The sequence below is a fragment of the Elephantulus edwardii genome, unplaced genomic scaffold (genome assembly GCF_000299155.1).
Source record: "Elephantulus edwardii isolate Elephantulus edwardi_28Jun2011 unplaced genomic scaffold, EleEdw1.0 scaffold00054, whole genome shotgun sequence".
NCBI lineage: Eukaryota > Metazoa > Chordata > Mammalia > Macroscelidea > Macroscelididae > Elephantulus > Elephantulus edwardii.
This window is the reverse complement of record NW_006399804.1, coordinates 17,546,635-17,570,769: the sequence shown is the minus strand read 5'-3', so window position 1 is coordinate 17,570,769 and position 24,135 is coordinate 17,546,635. Positions and strand designations below refer to the sequence as shown.

Here is a 24,135-nt window from a genome sequence, read left to right as displayed (position 1 = left end):
TCTAAAATATCTTTATGTAAAGCCTAGAGTAGATTTTATAGATTCAACACCAACAATTATTTAAGTGTAAAGATGCAAGATAGAAGTTCTAGCCCAAAGTGTAAGAAGAACAGGCAAAATTAGCCAGACAGACCTGAAAACATACAGGGCCTGAGTGGGCAGGGAGTGTGTGCTCATTTTTATTAATGAATCTTGCAGACCAGAGCAGTCCCAGATGTTGCCAGGACATCCTCACATCTGGAAATGTCATTGTCTTGGGGCTTTCTCCTCTTTTCTTTGGATTCTCGGGAGTGCAGAATTAACTTTATACAAACACTTTGACTTTGATCTCTAGTTCTTGACTCCAGAGGAGGAGGACAGAGTTCTATTTGGGATCCTCCCAGACTTCAGTTTGTGTGATTTCTGTGACATGTAACCTTTGAGTAGTAAAGCAGTAATAGTTAAGAATAGCAGTCTCTTCAAGTACTATGAGTCATTCTAGTGAATCAGAGACCCTGAGGGGGTGGTGAAAACCCTCACATTTGTAGACAGTTAGTTAAAAGTAGGAACCTTCTAGCCTGTGGCTGGAGTCTGAGGTAGAGACAGTTTGTGCCTTTACTTTGAAATTTGACCTCACTCTAGGTAGTTTGGGCCAGATTTACATTTGTAGACTCCCATTGTATCTTGATCTATACAATCTGGTGAATTATCATCAGTCTCTCTTTCTTTGAAATGCAAACTCCTTAGGGGATAAAAGTGTACATAGATAGAACTCTTATTTGTGTTCTCTATTGAACTGTGCATCCACTCAGTAAATACTTTTTGAAGGGATGAGTAGTAAATTCTTGCAGTCACGGTCATATTTGGAACACTGCACACACGACAGATACAGGTGTTCACACGGTACGAGAGAAATACACTTCAGCAGACAGTGAGGGTGTCATTGTGGTTGGGTTTGGACCTTTGAAAAAATCCCACCCAATCATCAGAAAAGGGAGCTCTGGTGGCCTTGTGGTAAGAATCTGTGATGCAATCTCAAATGCATGAAGTTCAAATCTGCCAGTTGCTTTGCAGGAGAAGGATGGGCAATCTCCTCCCATGTGACTGTTGTTGTTATGATTGCCTTGAAGTCGAACACGACTTATAGCAGCCCTATGAACAAAAGACCTGAAGCCCCTCTACAATTATCAACATTTATCAACGTTCATAGAGTTTCCGGAGACATGTTGTTTGGGAAGTGGATGCCACTCTTGCCTCTGAAAACCCACTGGAGGGCCAGGTATTAGTCAGTTCCAACTCGATGACACACACAACAGCATCAACATTAGAAACCAAGATATGATTTTTATCAAATAGTGCTTTGTGATAACTCCTTGTGATTCTTAATTTAATAAAGTTCACCTCCTTCAGGAAGCATGACTGCCTTGGAGGGGACAAGTCACTGCAGGTGAAGGTGGAGGACACAAAGAGGTAGGTGTCTATTTTAGCTTTTCCTCCTAGGATGGACTCACACTCTAACCAGTATTTTAGTTTCTAAATGCATTTTATAGCTGCTTGATTTTTCCATATGCAGAAATTCCATTTAAGCAGAAAGTGCCAATCATGCTTACCTCTTCTCCCTGTCCCATTTAATTTTTCTTTGATTCTTTAGTGGCATAAGGCTTCTTATTCATCTGTCATTCAATACGGTGCTTTTTTTTTTTTAAACTTTTCAGGAGCTAACAAATCCTGTTACAACCATTTCAGGCTGAATGCTAAAATGGTGTTCAGATGGTAAAGTTGGACTTAATAATTCAGTGAGATTTAATAACAGGAAATTTATGTCAATTTCCCGATAATACAAGTCAGTTCCAATATATCCTCTAAGGGACTTCTGGAATTCCATGGCATGAGATGTCAAGAGCATTTTCCTACAGCTTTGAGAAGACTGTGAAGGAATGCCAGGTTTTGTACTGTGTCTTCCATTACCATAGCCTGCGTTCATTTCTACTCCTGGAGTTTTTCAATCTCAGCCACATTCTATTAAAGCTTCACAGAGGTCCAGTTCTTTATTGGATATGAGGGACAGAACTTGCTCTCTGAAACTCCTCATGGACTGACATTATGCCACTGTTCACTCAAAGGGTGATGCATTAGGGGTACTTCCATGTGAATGCAGTATGCATATCAGAAATGGGGAACTGAGTCAGAGCAGGAAGTCTATGCTGCCTTTCCCGTGCACATCCATCTTCCTGCTCTAATCTTGAGGGTACATCTGACTGATATAAGTCAAAACTCATTGCGGTCGAGTCAGAACTCATGCATAACTGACCCTCGACTGGGTTTTCAAAGGCTGTTAAATCATATGGCGGGGGTGAAGGGAGGAAAGATCACCCACCTTTCTTTTTCAGAGCAGCTGATGGATTCAAATGGCCAGAAAGTTGCCAACTTTTGATAAACAGCACAACCCCCTATGGGCTAAGTCACTACAGCTCCCCGGTTGGTATAGGAAGTTGTTGTTGTTAGGTGCAGAAAAGTCAAGTTTAACTCATAGAGATCATGTGAACAACAGATATGAACCCTCCTATCCTGTGCCCTCCTCACAGTCTCTAATACACTCAAGCCCATTGCTGCAGTCACTGTCAGTTCATCTGGTTGAGGGTCTTTCTCCCTTCGCCATCCCTCCACCTTTCCAAGCATTATGTCCTTGCAAAGCAACATGCACAAAATATGTGAGACAAAGCTTTACTATTGTACTCTGTGAGGACCCTGGCTGCACCTTCTATGAGATGTATTTGTTTGTTCTTTTGGAAATCCACGGGATATACAGCACTCTTCTCCAACACCACAGATCAAAAGTATTAATTCTTCTTTCATAATCCTTATTCATTGCCAGCTCTAAGCAGCATACCAAGGAATTAAAAAGACCATGGTCTGGCTGTGGTTGGTATATATAGTTGGTTTGTTGTTGTTGTTGTTTTGTGCCATCAAGTCGCTTGCGACTCATAGCAACCCTATGCACAAGAGCCCTAAACACCGTTCTATCCTGTGCCAACCTCGCCATCTCAAATGCACTCATTCCCACCACTCCAGTCACAGAATCAATCCATCTCATTGAAGGTCTTCCTCTCCCTCACCACCCCTCCACTCTGCCAAACATGATGTCCCTCTCCAAGGACCAGTCCCTCCTTGCAACATGCCCAAAATATGTCAGACGAAGCTTCAGAATCCTTGACTCCAAGGAGCATTCCGACTTCACCTTCTCCAGGACAAACCTGTTTGTTCTCCTAGCAGTCAATGGTATATTCAACACTCTTCTTTAGCACCACAGCTCAAAGGCATCAATTCTCCTCCTATCATCCCTATTCACTGTCCAACTCTCTAATGCATAGCACATAATTGCGAAGACTGTAGCCCAGATCAGGTGCACCTTAGTCTCCAGCTTGATGTCGTTGCTCTTCAGTACTCTTGAGAGGTCCCTCACAGCTGACTTTCCCAATGCAATTCATCAAAACGCAAAAACTCAAGTAGTCGGTTATCTTCCACTTCCATCAAATAAAACTGACTTATAGCTGGTCCTCCATTGGGTTTTCAAAGGCTAAAATCATAAGGAAGGAGATTGCCCACCTCCATATACTTCTTGTGAAGCAGTTGTCGAAGTTGAGCCACCAATTTTAGGTTGGCGGTGCAATTCCCTACCCACTAGGCCACCAGAGTTCAGGTAGTTAGTTGTTGCTATGTGCCATTTGTTGAGTTGGCTACAACTCATAGTGATGTTATGCACAATAGCTCTGAATTCAGCTCTATCCTGAGCCAATCTGTATATGACACACCTAACTTCATTACCCCAGTTATTGTGCCAACCCATCTCCTGTCCTGTCCTCCACCCTTCCAAGCATGATATTCTTCTCCAAGGACTGGTCTGTCCTGGCAACACACCTAATGTAAATAAGATGGATCTTCAAAATCCTTTCCTCCAAGGAGCATCTTGGTTTCACCCTCTCCAAGACATATCCGTTACTTCTTTTGGCAGTCCATAGTATGTTCAATACTCTTCTCCAGCACCACAACTTAAAGGCATCAGTTGTTCTGTCATCTTTCATCATTGTCCAGCTCTTTGATACAGCTACTAATATCCTTTTACTCATGGATAAACAGTAAGTCAATGTAAGGCTACACATTTGCCACCGCCCCTTTTTTTAAGTTGGAAGCCTTTGTTGGGCCAAATATCACACCAATAAAGTCAATCTTCAACTACTGGCTTTTGAACCATTTATCACAATCTTAGAGAGGAACACAGGTCACTCTTTTTTATTATTATTATTTTTTTGTCTTTGTCCTCCTGGTTTTTACCAGTGTCTTTCTGTGGCGTAGGGATTTCTTGCGTCTCTCTGGTGCTTGGAATCTGCCAGCGACTCTGTAAGGAAAGATGAATAATCTACTCCTGAGTGATTAACATGCTTGGAAGCCAGCGGACTGTCAGCTGTGAGCCTGCTGCAACTGAATGGCAATGAGTTTACATTTTCTCTACTATATACAGGAAGGCTTTGCGCAGAGACATTTTAATTCTGGGTAAAGATTAAGATTGGAAGGAGGAGTGGCATCCACTTCAGAAATAGCTTGCCTCTGGAAATTCTATGAACTTGGAGAGAGGATGGAAGTTATACAAGTGTTCAGGTCCTTTGTCCATGGGGTAGCTATGAGTCGTCTATGAATCATTGGCACTTAACAGCAACAACAACAAAGATTAAGAAAGACTTTTGATCCTCTGGATGCTCTGCTGAAGAAGGAGGAACAATCGCCTCCTGTACCAGTCAGATCCAATTTGACGGTACACACATTAAAAAAATAAAAAATAAATAAATAAATTAGAGAAAGACTTTTGAAAATGAAATTACCTAATTTTCTTTGTAGCTTCTCGCTAGATGCTGCCCTTACTCAATAAGTGAAAGGAGGCATGGTGAACAAGAGCATGGCTGGGTAAGGCTAGGGCATCTGCAATGTTGACTAGGTTTCACACTGTGTCTCGTGTTATCTCAGAACGTCACACACCCCCAACTAGCCAAGGTCTGTGCCCACCTATTGTTAATAGGAAAACTAGGTTGCAGAGGATCAAATATTTTTTTTCTTATGTAAGCATATGGATTTATATCACCAAATGTAAAGAGAAAGCTGTTGTTGTTATTGTTGAGTGCCATCGAGTCGTAGGCAACTCAGAGCGACCCTATGAATGAAAGACCTGAACACTTGTAAAACTTTCTTTGTTTCTCCAAGTTCAGAGGATTTCCAGAGGCAAGCTATTTTGGAAGTGGATGCCACTCCTGCTTCCAAGCTTGATTTAATCAGGGAGCTCCACCAAACACTGTCCACCATGGGTGACCAATATTGCATTTGGTACATCAGTGTTAGTGTTCAGCTTAACAGCAACCACGAGTGACCTCTGTACAGCAAATGAACAGACCAGTGCTATATCACCTAAAAGAATGTTTGACCAAAACCAATTAAAAGCAACCTGAGGGACGCAGATTAAAATCACCCAGCTTTGGCTTGGTAGCATCACTTTCTATTAGGCCAACTGAGCTTTCTCTATGTTGTTGTTGTTAAATGCCGAAAGCTAGAAGAACATGAATCCAATTATTAAAGTGCTTCCATACGAGAAGTAGGAACATCTGTGATTTTCAGTTCCTAAATTTTACACCATTGTAATATCTGCATTTCCAGGTAGACCAAGTGTTGTTATTTTAAAAAATAACTTTCTTGAGATATAACATACATATTTGTGTGTATGTGTGTGTGTATGTATAAGATGTAAGTAGGTGATTCAGTAATTTTTAGTAGATTTAGAGTTGTGAAACCTACATCAACTATATCCAGAGCAATTGTAGAACATTTACATCACCCCAAAAGTACCCTGAACCCATTTATAGTCAAACCCACTACCTTCCTTCAAAAAAGCGGCCTGCTTTTTGTTTATACATATTTGCCTTTTCTGGAGATTTAATATAAATGGAATAAAACAATGTCATCTTTTGTATCTGACTTATTATTTCACTTAACATTTTTGAGGTTTATCTATGTTGTAGTGCATTTTAGTATTTGCTACCTTTCAAAGTGGAATGAGACTGCATTGTGTTTATATATCACATCTAATCCATCAATTCATCTGTTGGTGGACAAATGGGTTTTAAATGTTGCTATCAATGTTTGTGTACATGTGACTATGTAGATGTAACTATTATTTCTATACTCAAGGGAAAGATAACTGCACAAAAAGCAAAATCAAAACAATAACTTAAGGACCCAAACATATCCATTCCTAAGCTTTTCTGGAATGTATCTTTTTATAAAAAAATATTTGCTCTAAAAAAAAAAGTTAGCTCTGAGAGTTGGGCAGATATTTCAAAAGAAGGCAGGAAAGATATGTACTTCTGGGAAGGTTGTCCTTGACTTTGACCTGAGGAGCAGCCCAAGAGAAAGAAAAAGAGATGACAGTTTCACTTGTCTGGAAATTATAGGAAATTCTTTTAGGATAACTTCAAAGGGAGAATCAGCACAATAGTCATTTCCTATGAGGTGAAGCTCAAATACATGGCAGATTTCCATTCTCTGCTGTCCATCCCATCTCTCATACCAGCTGTCCATCCCATCTCTTATACCAGCTACTCTCTCTCCCCCCAGTGCTCTCTTCACTTGTTTGGGTTTGGCAATTTTTAAAATATTCACTAGAACTTATAAGTGTTTTCACAGCTACATGATTTAGGAAAGAAGTAATGGGGTACACAGAGCCCTCATGGCAGTCATATCCATTAGCCATTCAGCGGGACAAAGACACAGCAATCTTCCATAGAGATTGTAGCTTTGAAATCCCTATTGGGCAGCTCTACCCTGTCTTATAGGTTCACTCTGAGTCAGATTAGACTCAGCAGCAGTGAGTTGTTGTTGAATGAGGTACATCTTGGGATCAGGACCACCAGACTACAACTCAGGAGCAGAGAGCAGGCAGGTAATCTCTCTTCTTCAGTGAAGGGCAGCTCTATCTAGTCCTCATAGTAGGACAGGCCTCCTCTAAATCTTGCTACCCCTAACTACTGACTGTCTCAGAGCCTCTATGGATCTGTTACCACCAGCTCTGTCACTGGACCTCTTCCAAGCCTATCATCACTGTCAGAATACAACACTTCACCTGTGTTACAGCTCTTTTAGGAGGTCCCTTGCATTTTCTTTCTCATCCTTTTTATTTCCAGTTGCTTCTCCAAAATTTTTTTTTCTAGCTGAAAAGTCTTTGCCTATCTATTCACTGTGTGTAAGGCTGTATCCTTTCTCCATACTTATTCAATATGTGTGCTGAGCAAATCACTCAAGCAAAACACTTCTGAGAAACAAAAATGAGCTTGGAGACATAGCACTCCCTGACCTCAAAACCTACTACACAGCAGTAGTAACCAAACAGCATGGCACTGGTACAAGGACAGGCACACGGACAAATGGAACAGAATTGAGAACCCAGAAATAGACCCAGCTATCTATGGTCAACTGATTTTCAACAAGGAAATCAAAGCTATCAAATGAGAAAATGGTAACTGCTTCAACAAGTGGTGCTGGCAAAACTGGACTTCCACCTGCAAAAAGCTGAAACAGGATCCACATCTCACACCACATACGAAAATCAACTCAAAGTGGATCAGAGACCTGGGAGTAAAGCCCCAAACCATAACGTTCATAAGAGACAAACTGGGATAAAGCTTAGAAGCGCTAGTCCAAGGTATAAAGAGACTGCCAAATACAACCAGAAATGCACAATCTAAAGAGGATAAAATTGATGCATGGGACTTGTAAAAAATAAATCCATGTGTACTTCAAAAACTTTTCCCAACAGGGTGAAAAGAAAACATACAGACTGAGAACAAACATTTGGTAATAACATTTCAGAAAAGAGTCTTATAATAAAAGTTTACAGAATACTCTTGGGCTTCCACAAGAAGAAGACTGATAACCCAATTACAAAATGGGCAAAAGACATGGAAAGAATTTTCAAAGGAAGATATTTGAATGACCAACAGACACATGAAGAAATGCTCCAAATCACTGGCAATAACAGAGATGCAAATCAAAACCACAATGAGGTCCCATCTCACTCTAGTAACAGTGGCATAGTTTAACAGGACAGCAAGTAATAAATGTGAGAGAATGTGATGAGGAAGATACTCTTATACATTGTTAGTGGGTTTGTAAAATGTACAACCACTCTGGAAGGCAGTTTGGTGCTTCCTCAAAAAGCTGAACATAGAAATTCCGTATGACCCAGCTATTCCACTACTTGGAATATACTCTGAAAAAGTAAGAACTGAGGCACAAACTGTGATTTGTACACCAATGTTCATAGCATTATTCACCATCAGAAGAACATAAAAACAGCTAAAATGTCCAACTACAAATGAACGGATTGAGAAATTATGGTGCATTCACAATGATTTTGTAAATTATTACCTAACTTGGGAGGGACTGGAAAGCATTATGCTAGTGAAGTCAGTCAGTCTCACAAGTATAAAACCATTATTGTAGAATGACTATAAGGATCTGAGAGGGTTGGGAGAGGGTGGAAGCAGAGGGATGAGGATGTTCCAGGAGAGGGGAAATTAATCATGGTGGTGTACAATTTGATGAGGGCAGGATGAGGGAAATTGAAAGAATTTATTCTTAAAAACAATGTATTTGAATTTTGTAAATAAACTAGTAGAAAACTAAAAAAAGAGAGGCTGTACTTTAATGAAGAAGACTATGGCAGGAAGACTCATCAACCTGTGGTATGAACATGACACAAACTTGCTTGTGAAAGTTAGGAGGACTTGAAATGTTTGTTGCAGAAGATCAAAACCTACAACCTTCTATAAAGATTGTTGTTATTGTTGTTATGTGCCGTCGAGTCGTTTGCGACTCATAGCGACCCTATGCACAACAGCCCTAAACCCTGCTCTATCCTGCGTCAACCGCACCACCTCTGACACACCCATCCCGATTACCCCAGTCACCGAATCAATCCATCTCATAGAGGGTCTTCCCCTCCTGCGCTGTCCCTCCACCCTCCCAAGCATGATGTCCCTCTCCAAGGACCCGTCCCTCCTGGCAACATGTCCAAAGTATGTCAGACGAAGCCCCAGAATCCTTGCCTTCAAGGAGTAGCCTGGTTTAACCCTCTCCAGAATGAATCTGTTTGTTTTCTTGGCAGTCCATGGTACATTCAATACTCTTCTCCTGCAACAAAGCTCAAAGGCATCAACTCTCCTTCTGTCCTCCTTAGTCATTGTCCAACTCTCTGATGCATAACAAGTGATTGCAAAGACCATGGCCTGTATCAGGCGCACCTTAGTCTCCAGAGAGACACCGTTGCTCCTGAGTATTTTAGAGAGGTCCCTAACAGCAGACTTTCCCATCGCGATATGCTTTTTTATTTCCTGACTGTTGTTGCCAAGAGTGTTGACTGTGGAACCGAGCCAAATGAAGCTGTGAACAAACTCAATCTCTTCGCCATCCATCCTGACGCTGCCAATTGTTCCAGCGGTGAAAAAACAGAATACAAAAATCCTCATCACTGGGGTGATAAGGCAGTATCATGACAGATGAAGATTAAAATTGCTAATGATTTCCATCTTGTTTGGATCCACAATTAAAACTCTTGGTACTAGCAGTCAAGAAATTAAAAGATTAAAAGTATTGCCCTGGGAAAGTCTGCTGTCAGGGACTTCTCTAAAGAACTAAGGAATAGTGATGTCAGTTTGAAGATGAAGTTTCGGCTGATTCCGGCCATGGTCTTTTCAATCAGTTCCTATACATATGATGACAGAAGAAGAATCAGCCTTTGAATTGTGGTATGAATAAAAATTTTGACTGTCTCATGGATTGTCAAATGAACAAAGATATGTTTGAAGAAAGTATAGCCAGAGTGCTCCTTAGAGGTAGGGATGGCAAAGTTTTCTCTCACATATTTTGGGCATGTTGTTAAGAAGGGTCGATTCCTTAGAAGAGGGCCAGTGAAAGAGAAAGACCCTCAAGGAGATGGATTGACATAGTAACTGCAGTAATGGACTCAACTATGTGAGAAATGATGAGTATGGCACAGAATAGGACACGGTTCAGATCTATAATTCATATGGTTTCTATGCATTATACTCAATTTGACAGCACTTAACAACAACTACAACACATTTTTACTCAATTCCTTATTCATTTCAAGGCATAGTCCCTTTAATGGAAGGGGTATAAACTGACCAAGCCCCTCTTAGTAGGCCACAGATACCTTATTTGCATAGTTCATTGACCAATCTCTGCAAGGTACATGCCCTGCGATTTGGGGACAAGGGCAGTAGGCAGAACACAGTGCAGCAGGGTACCAATCTTAGGATAGGTTATAGTACAAAACCAGGCCAAAAAGTATCAAAATGGTACCTCAGAAATGCCAATCAAGGTGGAAAAAAGTAACTGACTTTACATGAGAGAGAACTAGAGTAACATCTCAGTGGTTAGTGGAGAAACCTTTCAAACTGCTTAGTCTAAGAACCAATGCAAAAGGCCCTATAAAGGTTCATTTCAGCACCAAGAGGGTGCAGATGGAATGCTCTTTGGAGGCAAAGATGATAAGGCTTTGCTTCACATACTTTGGGCCTGCTGCTAGCAGGTGCTATTCTTTAGAGAGGGACATGATGCTGCTGGGAAGGGTGAAGGGTCAGCGAAAGAGAAGAAGACCCTTGACCAGGTTGATTGACATAGTGACTGCTGCAATGGGCTCTTATGTGTTAGGAAGTGTGAGGATGGCACAGGATAGGACAGGGTTCAGAATCATTATTCATAGGATCACTATGAGTCATACTCAACTTCATGACACCTAACAATAACAACAGCAACAATTCATCCGAACCATTAGAATAGACATGACATCCAATCTGTTTCAACCCAGATACAAATTTCCCTCTTGAAAACCATTTATAAAAGTAAAACATGGAAATACCAATTACGAGATCCCTGATTTGATTAATAAAAGACAACTTGAGTGGTTTGCTTTTGGAGTAATTTGGAGAAAGACCTGAAGTACAGATATGACTTTATTGGCTAAGCTGCTGTTACTAGGTAACATGAGTTGTTTCTCACTTAGAGGGATCCTTTCTTTGTTCAAGAAACAAGATGCTTCTCAATCCTGTGCCATCCTCACAAGCATTGTTATTTTGAATCCCTTGTTTCAGCCACCATGTCAACATATTTTGCTGATAGTATTCCTGTTCTTTAACACATCCTTTGCTTTACTAAGGATGGTATCCTTCTCCAGGGACTGCTTTCTCCTAATAACATGCCCAAAAGAGGTGAGAGGAAGATTCAACATCTTTTTTTTTTTCCTGAGGATACTGGATCTACTTCTTCCAAGACAGATTTGTTTTTTCTTCTGGTAATCCATGGCAGGATAAGCTGCTAAGATTTAGCAATTAAGTGCTTGAAATAGTTCCTTTTCCAGTACACAATATCAAAAGTTGAAGGGGAAAGAATCTCCTAAACCACCTAGAATAGGATCTAGTTCTATAAGCAGAAGATTCAGGCAAATAAAGAGGTGAAAAGGAAGTTGGCCATACAATGTGGAAATCTGTGTTAAATACAAATTATTAGTATTAGTTTTCAAGTTGGCTCAGACTAATAACACCATCCATGAAAGTGAATGAGTCTTTTCAGGATCACTGGCATGCTCATATTATTGTAACGGCTGCTGTGTACTGTGAATGCCTTCTAACCTTGGAGACTCAGCTTCAAACGGTATCTGTTGTGATTCACAAAGTTTTCATTGGCTCCCTTTTGAAAATAAACCCTCATGCCTTTCTTCTCTTTTTTTTTTCTTTTAGTTTTGGGGCTCTGATAAAACCTGGGCACCACACATGAATTGGGTGTTATTTTAAATACTGGTAGGCTTGCTTCCAGGACCACAGCAACAAGCAAACCACCACAATATTACAAACTGAACATATGAGTGGTGGTGAATACAAGTAGACACTCACTATTTTAAAGCATTTGGGGACAATTCTGTGGTAATGAGCATGGCTAATGGCATCTATCTTTTAACTAAAGGAGATACTCAACTGGAAGTTATGATAAGTAACTTATTTCATTGTGAAAGGAGCAGATACAATGTGAGGGTGGCTGAGTCTGACTTCTACCCATTGCACAAAGGGGAGCTGTCTCCATCAATAATATCTATAGCAGCAGACAGCTGCTTGGCCAGATATGCTACCCTCCTCCTGCACCTATTCCTGCTAATTATTAGGTCCAAGTTCATTGTTGACTCACAGACTTTATTCCCAGGGGTTTATTTGGGGAAACAGGCTGTTTATTAGGGAAGTAGGTTAGAAAGTGGGGGAGGCAAAGAATATCACACATTGAGACTTCAGGTTTAGTCTAGCAATTCCAAACCAGATTAACAAGGCACAATTCCTCAATTAATGACAATCCAATTTCAGTTCAGCAGCAAAAATGCAAGAAGTCTCTGGTTTCCTCCATCATCTAGCAAACTTTATCTCAGAGGAGTTTAAGTCAGCTTTTCCTTCAGTTATTTGGTAAGCAAAACCTCTAACTAGCATAAAAGCAGGGTTACTCTGGTTACAATTTGACACCATCTGTTCACAGGAGTGCCACAGTCTCCAGCCTCTCTTCACCATTGTCACGAGAGTACCTCACAGTGTGGAAAGCTCTCTCTTATATTGGTCCCACAGCTGTTGATGATTTTCTAGACCATGTGTGTGCAGTTAAGGTAGTTGGAGATCATGCACTCCCCAACAAGGGCTAATGCAATGTCTAGAAAAGCCAGTTTTTAAGGTTTTTGACACTTTATATATTAATAAGAATACAGATAATTTCTTAAGTGCATTTATTATTTAGTTTTTTTTATTTGTGTAGGAAACTGTATAACTATTGATGCTATATTGGTAGAATGGTTAATGTTGTGCTTCAGTTCAGTTGTGATTCTGAGATTTGTCAGCTATTAATTTCTCGACGAAATCTGATACAATGTAATCACCTTCATGATGACATATGATATGCAAAAACTTGGAGGATAACAGTGAATTATTGTAAACTAGGTGGTAACTGAAATTATAACTGCAGATAGCTCATAGTATGTAGCTAATACTTTTTTCTTGATTTCAGTTTCTAAAGATCATCAGAAGCAATTGGGCTTTAGCTGATAAGGCCAGTAATATACCTCGACTGTCCTACTTCAGGGATACATCAGCTCTCCAGCACTATAGGGTTCTGCCAGTCACAGTTTCGTCCAAATGGACCCTGATCATCTTTCTCTTGCACATCACACTGACTTATTATTATGCTTATATGCTGATTGTATCTAGTAAGAAAAAAGTATCAGTAACTTTGGATTTACTGGTAAGGTATTTGCATGCTAGAGAACGAGAAATTAACTGGACAAAACTTCTACCTCAGCAACAAGAACAATGTGGATAAATCTTCTGAAATGACCAAAGAAGTGAAAATATTTCTATGTCATTTGATTTAGGAGAAACAGCTACTGACTTGCTCCTGGACATTAGTAGAGGCTGAATGTTTAACCATAGGCCAACAAGCCACCATATGGTCTGAGCTGCTTAATAGGAATTGGGTGTTGTTTGACTCACAGAGCCATAAAGTTGTATGTGCCTAGCAGCAGCCCATCACTAAATGGGAATAGTATATTTGAGACTGGGCTTGAGCAGAACCTGAAAGCACAAGTTCTGTGAGAAAGGGGTTCAATTTTCCACTCCTGTCTGGACCTATGGCCTTATGGAAAGTCCTTTATGATCAATTGACTGAGGAAGGAAAAATTCCTGCTTGGATTATATACAAGATATTCAAAGGTCAGTAAGAAGTGACCTTGCATAGTTTTTAAAATTCTGCCGTGTGTGTGTGTGTGTGTGTGTGTGTGTTTGTCTGTGTTTTTCTCAATTTGTAGAAGATATTTAATTACAATTGTTCAGAATTCCTTATCATAAACTTCTCACAGCTTTACTTTCTCGGAAAGATTTTCTATTTCTTTATTTTGGTCACTTTGGTACTATCTTATCTTGATTTTGAGTATCTGTTGCCTGTGAGACTTGATGTTATTTTTTCCTATTATTTTGTTTTGCTGCATATTATCAAGCAGTGCAAGTGTGATGCACCTCTTGCTCATTTGGTAATTCATACCGTTTTATTTCCTGTTTTCTGTGGGTCTGACAGAGGATAGAAGGATGTGTGGAATCCACTGTTTGAAGTCTGTGTAGAGCATTTGAGGGCAGACTAGGCCAGTGTTAGTTGCAGATTTTTGTCAATCAGATAGAGCAGGAGTTGGCCTTCATTCTTGCTGAGGAGTGTAACTGCAGGTGGTGTGGGCAGGTGGCTGAATAATGTTCCTGCCTTTGTTGCTGTCAGCCAGTTGCTGGTGGTCCCCATGAAAGCCAGACAGCCCTTCAAAATGCACCACCTGGAAGTGGGCAGGCACAGTAATGCACACAGCCTCCCTATGAGGATATCCTTCTCTGAAAATGAGTAGAACCTCTAGTAATGCTCTTTGCTTTTCACTTCGCTTAGAAAACAAGATGTCTAGATATGCAGCTGCATACTGATTCATGCATCATGACCAGTGGCTTGGTTGGATTTGGAAGGGAAATGGCTGAAAAATTGATGATGATACATGAAGAAGAGGTATATGGCTAGATCTCTCTGATAGGGCCCAAATGAAGATATTTGTGTGTAACATGAATGCTCCCAAAATGTGACCTCAGGAGAGGAAGATTTTAACAATCAAGTGGATAGGAGGACTTTGCCTAGTCACTTCTGTTATCATCAACTGGGCTTATGAAAAAGTGGATGTGGTGACATGGATACAGGTTATGCATGGTCTCAGCAAGGTAAGACTCACCAAGGTCAACTTGGCTACATCCTCTTCTGAGTGCTCAATCTGCAAGCTGTACAAACTAGCATCATTATGGACTCTTTCTTCATGGTATCAACCTGAAACCTTTTAACTCATGGAAAAGGTAACATTTTAATTTGGAACTGAGACAGGCTTTTAATCTGGATATGGAGTCCCTAGACTTGGAAAATTTGTTATCCACCATTATATTACCTCATGCATCATTGCCTTGGATCAATGAACTCAAGTCATTGCAAATAAAGTGTGGCAATCGGCCCATACATACGGGAATCACTGATCTTACCATGTTTTTCATCATCTTGAAGCTGCCAGCTTGGATATAATGACAAAATAGCTTCCTAAAGACAAAACTATAGTGACAGCTAAATGATGATACCTTGCAAAATGGAAACAATGTTCTCTAGGAGGCTGCATATGCTTTCAACCAGTGCCCAATATGATGCTATTCCTTCAACAGGCAGGATTCATGGTTCTAGAAAAGAAGGGGTGGAAATGGGAGTGGCACTACTATTACGCCTATGACTTTCGTGTCCTGTTCCGGTAATTCTAATCTCTGAGGCCTAAAATTGATTTTATAAATTGTCTTTAGAGGTAATGTATGGTTTTAGATGTGTACAGGTGCTATGCTGACAAGAGGTGGATTTTGATGGCTAAGGCCGTGTTTCAATTTGACTGCCCATGGTACCTTGGTTTGATAGTTATGATGGGGTCATACCTTTGATGATATATAATATACTGTAGTAATTTCCATGATGAAATCTACTATTGAGACTTTGGTTCCAAAGCAAGCAATACTCTCTCCTGCAGATGCAATAATGATTTCAGTGAACTGGAAGTTAAGTGTGCCACCTGGCCACTTTGGTCCGTTCATGCTTGTGGAGATAAAGGTAAAGAAGGGAGTATTGTCCAGTGTGATTGATCTTGAGTCTCACAGGAAAATCCAGTTACCTATGATATTTCATAATGGAAGTAAAGTATGTCTGGGATATAGGAGATTCCTTAAGAAAGTTAATATTATCTTATACTGCAATTAAAGTGAATGGAAAACTAGTAATTTTGGACATGTTGCATTGGGCAAGTCCATTTTCAGAGAACTCTCCAGAATGCTGAGGAGCAAGGATGTCAGTTTGAAGACTAAGGTGTGCCTGATTCAGTCCATGTTCTTAATAACCTGCTATGCATCAGAAAGTTGGACAATGAATAAGGATGACAGAATAATTGATGCCTTTGAATTGTGGTGATTGAGATATGTGCTGCAAATCCCATGGACTGCCAAAAGGACAAACAGATATATCTTGGAAAACATGCAGCCAGAGTGCCTCTTGGAGGCAAAGATGGCAAGGCTTCATCTTTCATAGTTTGGACATATAGTAGGTGAAGCTATTTCTTGGAAAGGGACATATGCTTGGAAAGATGGAGGGGTCAACAAAGGAGAGAAAGAGCCCCAAGGAGATAGACTGACATGGTGACTTCAGCAACGGGCTGCTCTGTGTGTCAGAGGTGGTAAGGACAGCACAAGACAGGGCAAGGTTCAGGTGAGCTGTTCACAGGGTCATTCTGAGTCATACTTGACTAAAGGACACCTAACAACCACCACCACCAGTAGCCCAGACCCTTCTGCAATCAAATTTTGGATCACCCTAGTACGTAAATAATAATAACCAGCTGATGTGCTTACTGAGGGAAAAGAGAATGTGGGACGGAGGGAGGAAGAAGATAGTTCTAAATACCAGCTATGACTATGTGAACAATTGTACAAACAAGGACTCTAATTGTTATTAGTTCTTTCTTGTATATGTCTAGGTCTAGGTCTAACTTTGATTTTGTCATAGTCTTTAGAGATTATGTATGGTTTAAGGAAATGTATACCATGCTGGTGCCATGCTGCTAAAAGGGGGACTTTTTTTTTTTTTTTTAGGTAAAAAATAAAGAAAAAATATGTCCTTATGGTATGGACTTTCCTCCCTGGAAAGGAAATAATGGAGAAGCTAAGAGGTAGATTTTGATGGCTAGGGCTGTGTTTCAACTTGACTACCCATGGCTCTCTCGTTTGGTAGTTATGATGGGATCATAGATGAGATATGATATACTATAATCACTTCCATGATGAAATCTGCTATGGGCTGCAAATCAATGGAAAAAGTTTCCTCTCTGACGTGGCCTTTATTCCAAATATAAGGACATTTTAGCAAAGTTCTGGCTTTTGCTCAATTTGCATCCTGCATCTGGTTTATCACCATATTCTCTCTAGTTCTTTGAACTTGAGCCAGTGACCTGCTATACTACCTGCTGATCTTAGATTCATTAGGCTTGAAAGCCAGCACTTGTTTGAGCTAGTAATTATACATACATCCGCTCCTGCAACTGTGTAAGTTAAAATAAGCCTCTAACCTGACATTTGAGCCCTTGATTTGGAATTAGAATGCCTCTGCAATTGTGTGAGCCATTTCCTTGAGCTAAATCAATCTCTCCATGGATCTGTATCTTAGCTTTGTTAGTTTTGCTTATTTACAAACATAGCCCAGGCCCTAACAACCTGATGTATTCTCGGGCCACTGTCTGTTCATAGTAACTATGGGATAAATACTAAGAACTTTTAGCATTTCCTTTTAAAACTCTATTTTAGATAGTCCTAGTTTTGTATCTCTATAATTTCTAGGCATGTAATATTCCTTCATCTCATCCATTTTCATACTATAACAACAGCATTAATATCAGCATGTATCTACTTGGGAATTTTCAAAGAATTTTCACATGATCTTCCAAAGAACTTTGAGATATAGACAGGAATAGCTTTTATTACTTTCTTTTCCAAGATGGATGGAAGTAAGGCTGGAAAGTTCAGTAAATGCCCAATATCCCATCATGAAGCATGGGGTTATTAGCAGGCCCTTCCCTTGACCCTGATTCTAAGGATGGGAAACAGAATTAAATCATTCAGTTTAAGGAATATGTACGGTAATTCTAAATATCCAACTTCAATTAAAAATGAGGAGGAAGATAGGAAGAAGGAAAAGGAGCTAGTGAGAATACACTTGATATTGTTGTTATCAGGTGCCCTCGAGTTGAGCTCTGTTTATAGTGGTCCTATGAACCACAGATGTGAACCCTGCCCGATCCTGCATCATCCTTACGATCTCTGACACACTGGAGCCCACGCAGTCACTGTGTCAATCCATCCGGCTCAGGGTCTTCCTCTCTTTTACCAACTCTCCACACCTTTCCAAGCATGATGTCCTTCTCTTAGCAAAGCCTCTCCCAACAATATCCCCAAAATGTGTGAGATGAAGTTTTGTCATCTTTGCCTCCAAGGAGCGCTCTGGCTGTACCTTCTCCAAGACATTACACTGAAGACAATACCTTATAACTAGTATTACATTAATAAAATATGTTCAAAATAATGGATTTTGGATTTTAAGAGCACCTGAGTGTGTGACGCATGAAGGAGCCTAGGCGGCATGAATAGTTAATTGCCTGGCTATTAACTGAATGGCTGGCTCCTCAAACCCACCCAGTAGCTCCACGGAGAAAGAATTGGTGATCTGCTTCCCTAAGAATTACAGTCAAGGAGACTCTTTAGGGTAGTTCTACTGTTGCAGGGTTTCTTATGATCAGAAACTGCCTTGACAGCACCTAAAAATAACAAAAATGATGCCTTATTTGTTTAATTTGGGAGAAAAAAAGGAAAAGGCACCAAGATCTTGAATTCAAGAGGGATATCTATCTATTATCTATCTATATCTATCTATCTATCTATCTATCTATCTATCTATCTATCTATCTATCTATCAATCTATCTATATCTATCGTATTTTTTGGAAGCAGGAGTGGCACCCACTTCTTAAACAACATGCCTCTGGAAACCCTATCAACTTTGATAAATTGCAATATACAGAAAGGCTTCAGACCTTTTTGTTCATAGGGTTGCTATGACTCATGCTTGACTTGACAGCAATTGTTATCAACAATAACATATGATACTTGAGGAAGCTCAGGTGGCTTTTGAAGTTGAAGTGGCTTTATAATCAAGTTGTGCTCCCAACTCGAAAGTAGGCGGTTGAAATCCACCAGCAGCTCCACAGGGGAAAGACCATCTCCTCCTGTGTAATTTATCGCTTCTGAAAATTCACTGGAGGGTGAGCTATAAACCGGTTACAATTCAGTGGAAATGAATTAGAGGTTTGCTGGTTTTTAAATATGGTAGTTGTAGTGCAAAGCAATATTGCTGTATGTTACCTTGTAAAAATAAGAATATAGATTGAATTGTATCATCCCAAAGTATCTGCTGAAATCCTTTATCTGTGAAAAGGACCCTATTGGAAAATAGGAAGCTTGCTTTTGTTATGTTAATGAGGCCAGACCAGAGGAGCTCTTTGCTGTCAAGGTTCTGGCTCACTGAGGTTCTCCATCAGTTTCAGAGGCTGTAAATCTTAACATGAGGAGGCGGTACATCAAACCATGGAAGACTTGAAGACTCTGGGTTAGCTGCACAGTTTACTATCGACTGTATGCTACTAGAGCCTCCTACCAGAGGGTGGGGGGTATTAAGCCAAATCACTTCTGTGTTATAAAAAGAGAACTAACACAGAGGAAGAGAACTTCACAAAATGCCAAGGGTCAATCAACACCAGAAACTGGAAGCGAGGTACACAGAAAATGTCAACATTGGCAAGGGCCTGACTGGGATATTTAGCCTTCAGAATTGTGAAAAGGTTAAGTTTCTGCTCTTTAGACCCACCTACTTGTGGGCTTTCTTTTTCCCCATTTACTGTAGCAGTGCAATAAATCTACAATATATGATTCAGAACTAATTCAATAGGTCAATATATATTTAATCTTCTTGTTAGGTGCTGTCGAGTTGAACTATGACTCATAGTGACCCTCCCTATGAACAAGAGATCTTAACTGTGCCCTATCCTGTACTATCTTCATATTACAAAATTTTACCTTCAGTTAAATCCAGATTTATAGGAGAGTTTTGGAAGCAGAAGTGACATCCACTTCTGTAATAGCTTGCCTCGGAAATCCTATGAACCTGGAGAGACGCTGACAGGCACCCAAGTGTTGAGGACTCTCCTTCATAGGGTCGCTATGAGTTGCCTGCGACTTGACGGCACTTAACAACAACAACAACAACAACAACAACAACAACATAGAAGAGTTAATCTTTAATGGCAAAATATTGGCTCTTTATTAAAAAAAAATACTTCTTCAGAAAGGAACATGCTTGGAATTCACTGTGACCAATCAATTAACTGTTGTGTTTATTCAGAAGCTTTTATTTTGGAGTCCGAGAACACAAAAGACATGTTTCCTGTTTACAACAGGTATTAGAAATTGAGATGTTTTTATTTCTATTATTTTTGAGTAAAACTGTAGATAATGTTCCAAACCATCATCAAAAATGCAGACCAAACTTCTCTGTATAGAAACTGTACATAAAAACAAGGCACTATACATTTTCGGGGTGATATTAAGGTAGAAAGGTTGATTTACACAGATTCTGAAGAATCTGTATCATTCAGTACAAATTCTTTGTTCATTTTAGCACCGGAAGCAGTACTCAGAACAAGTCATCCCTAATGTGGAAGGGAACGTTCCCAAATGTATTTAAAGATATACAGTGGTGGCAGAGCTAATTCCATAGAAGCAACTCCATCTACCCCTTAATATTATTTTGACACCAGAAAAACAAGTCTTCAAAGTGAATGAATACATATTGCTTCATTAAATACATATGTGATTTATATGGTGTTTATATAAATATATATATATATTTAGAGTCCACGAACTATCAAAATAACACTTTGTAAAGAGACCTGCTTAAAAAAAAAAGGCAGCAGCTAGCTGAAGCAAGAGGACAATGTCGCAGTGGTCGCTGAGGCACCACCACTTAAGGGCACATAAAAAATACTTTATTAACATTATCTGCTGGAAGAGAGTGCTCGGAAACATTCACAAAGTACACAACTCTGGGACAAGCAGATAGATGGTAACTTTAAGTTTTGAAAATGAGGATTAAAAAATATTCTTCTTCTTTTTTAAGAAATACCAGTCCAAAAAATCATTTCTTCTTCTTCCTGGTCCAATGGTATTGGAAATGACAGCAGAGACCTGTCCGGCGTGCCCCGGCGTGCTCTCGCCATGATGGCGTGGACACTCAGAAGAGCCCTTTGGCTTTCTTCAGGTTCACCTGCTTCCAGGAGGGCAGTGCATTGTATTCATCTCGTGTCATGTCTAGTGCAAACTGTGGAATTAGAAGAAAATGCCCAGGAGATGAGTAAAAAGACTACCAGACTCCTGAATCAAATGTGCAGTTTAAGTGCTCTCCCATTTCAAGAAGCACTTACCTCAAAGTCTTCATCAGTTAGGTAAATTTCAAGTTTTAGGGGATCCACTCCCTCAGGCAGTGGCCTGGCTAAGAGATCAGCCAGCGGATAAATGGTCTTACACAGCTTGGCCAGGACATCTTCCACCAGCGTGATTTGATTAGAAACTTCTGTGTCCTAGAGAACAGACGGAACAGAGAAAACTCCATGTCTCACACCTGAATATGTTTCACCAAAATGCTTGGGAACATCTGTTGTTGAGTTGGCCCCATTTTATGGCTGCTGCATGCCCAGTGGGATGAATTACTGCCCTATTCTGCAACATCCCATAGCTGGCTGTGAACAGTGGTGATCTGTTGGATATCCATAGGCTCATTTTCAGAAGTAGATGGCTATGCCTTTCTTCCTGGTCTATCTTTGTGTGGAAGCTCCACTAAAAACTGTTAAGCTTCGTAACGACACCCAAGCCTCCAACTGACAGGTGGTGGCTGCATGTGAGGGCTACTGCCATGAATTGCACCTGGGTCTCTTGCAGGAAAGGCAAGAATTCTATTACTGACCTACAGATGTGAATACTTTCATACTTGTCCAATCTGCACCTCACCCTATCTGGCAGGGCCCACGATCTTCATTTCCTTGAGAAAGAAATAAAGACTGTGACTGGAGTGAACTGTTTAAAGTCTTTCAGTCTCCTACTTTCTAAATGTCTCCTTTTGCCTCTGCAAAGTTTAAAATAACTCATCGTCCTCATTGTTGCCTCAGAAAGTTTGTAGGCCACTGAGTAAGTAAAGTGATGTTCTAAATGTTCAGCTTATTTCATCTGAAGTCTAAATACCAGAAATATAAAAATAATGGAATTTATTCTAGCATATATAGAATATGGGTCAATTGTTGTTTACAATTGACCTTACATGAAACCATGTAGAAGTCAGCTGTGGAAATTCTGTTTTCCATACAGGACAACCAGGTGCCAATCTCAGCTAAAGCCCTTCCTGTGGAGACACCATTCACCTGTCAGTGGAAGCGCCTGTGTTGCTAAGATGCTTAAGAGACCTCAGAGGTGCTTCTAGACTAAAACAGACTGAGAAGAAAATCTTGGTAATTTGCTTCTGGAAACCAGCCCACGATTACAACAGATTGTTCCACCACTGGGCCAGGGCCGATTAGCAACTTGTTCTGTTACACGTGCGGTCAATGTATATTGAGGCTGACTGGATAGTTATTAGCAACATAGAGTATTTTAGAGCTGAACTAAGACTGTTTCTAGCCTTTGAGCTCTTAAACCATTTAATGTAGACTAGATTATGCCATTTATCCATTGAATCTAGAGTAGATTAAACCTTTAATTTATTTAAACCTATTTATGGTAATCTATTTAAACTTTGAATCTATGTAATCTAGATGAAGAATTTAATATGGAATAGATTATTCTACGTAGATTATTTTCCCATACTAAAACGAGGACCCAAAAGAAGTTGACCTCCCCTTGGGTGGGAAGGTGGGGAAATGAACGACGTGGGGTAATGCATGACTGTGTTTGAAAATATTTGAGGCAGACTGGACATATAGAGGTCTGGCTCTGGAACACCTGTTTCTGAGTCCTGGTTCTTCCACTTACTGAGACTTTAGGCAAAGCTATTCAAGATTCTGGGTCTCAATTGCTTCACTGGTAAAATGAGGATACTAATAAACAAGAGAACAAAACTAAAAAAAAACAAAAAACCACAAAACAACACAACCCAAAAACTAGTAATCAAGAGAAAAAAAATCTTTACCACTAGACCAAGAAACAATGCCATGATAGACAGAGAAAAGACTGAAATTGCCAGTGACTGCATTTAACCTGGATCCACCATCAATACTCATGGTACCAGTAGTCAAGAAATAAAAAAGCAAGCTGCATTGGGAAAATCCACTGTCAAGAGATTGCTCTCCAAAGTGCTAAAAGGCAAAGATACCAGTGGAAAGACTAAGGTGACCCTGACCCAAGCTATGGTATTTTTAAATTACTGTTCATGTATCTCAAAGCTGGACATTGTGTAAGGATGACAGACGAAGATCAATGCCTTTAAACTGTTGTGTTGGCAAAGAATACTGAATATACTCCAAAGAACAAACAAATCCTTATTGAAGGAAGTGTAACCAGGGGGCTCCTTAGAGGTAAGGATGGTAGAACTTTGTCTCACTTTGGGAATGTTGTCAAGACGGGTCAGTCCTTAGAAAAAGATACCATGCTGAGAAGAGTAGAGGATCAGAGAAGGAGAAGGTGGCCCTCCAATGAGAGAGAGACATAATGAATGTAGCAATGTGCTCGAGGTTGTCAGAGCTGGTGAGGGTGGTACGGGGAGGGGCGAGGTTCAGATATGCCATCCATAAGGTCTGTATGAGTCACAGCCAACTCAAAGGCACTTAATAACAACCGCAGAAAGGTCCTCCGTAGTTGCTGGACGGCTAACCAAAGGCAGTGCACCTCTGGAGGTCTGAAACCATCAGTGGCTCCTCATGATGGGCAGGCAGAATGGTGGGCAGTGTCCTCCCAACAAGCTTCACGACCTAGGAAACCCAACAGAGGGTCACCAGGAGTCAGGAGCAACCTGACAACAGTGAGTCGGAGTTGAGAAAGACAAATTTGAAAGGACTGTTGTATGAGCGAGAAAACTGTTTAAAAGGGATATATGATTAGGTATTATTGTCATGACAGGAGTCTAGAACAAAGGCTGCATAGTGGAATGGACCTGGGGGGAGGGATTGTATAACAAAGAATTTTTCTTTTACTTTTCAAAGAAAAGAGTGTACTGGGGTGGAGGGTATGAGCAGGGAGAAAAGTGCAACAATGACTGAATGGAAATCTAAAGCCTCTGTAAATTTTTATTAAAATGAATTTAAAAAAAAGTAAAAAACAAAAAAAGAAAG

General features: G+C 40.2%; 1 protein-coding gene across 1 annotated transcript in view; it reads right to left on the bottom strand.

Moving 5' to 3' along the window:
* Positions 1-21,053: 21,053 nt before the first annotated feature.
* Positions 21,054-24,135, bottom strand: part of SVIL (supervillin) — a 131,772-nt gene continuing 128,690 nt past the window's right edge. Inside the window, exons 35-36 of the mRNA XM_006887117.1 lie at positions 21,244-21,399; positions 21,054-21,140 (exon numbers count right to left, since the gene is read on the bottom strand). Coding sequence (XP_006887179.1) covers positions 21,054-21,140; positions 21,244-21,399 — 243 coding nt within the window. The remainder of the gene's footprint in view (positions 21,141-21,243; positions 21,400-24,135) is intronic.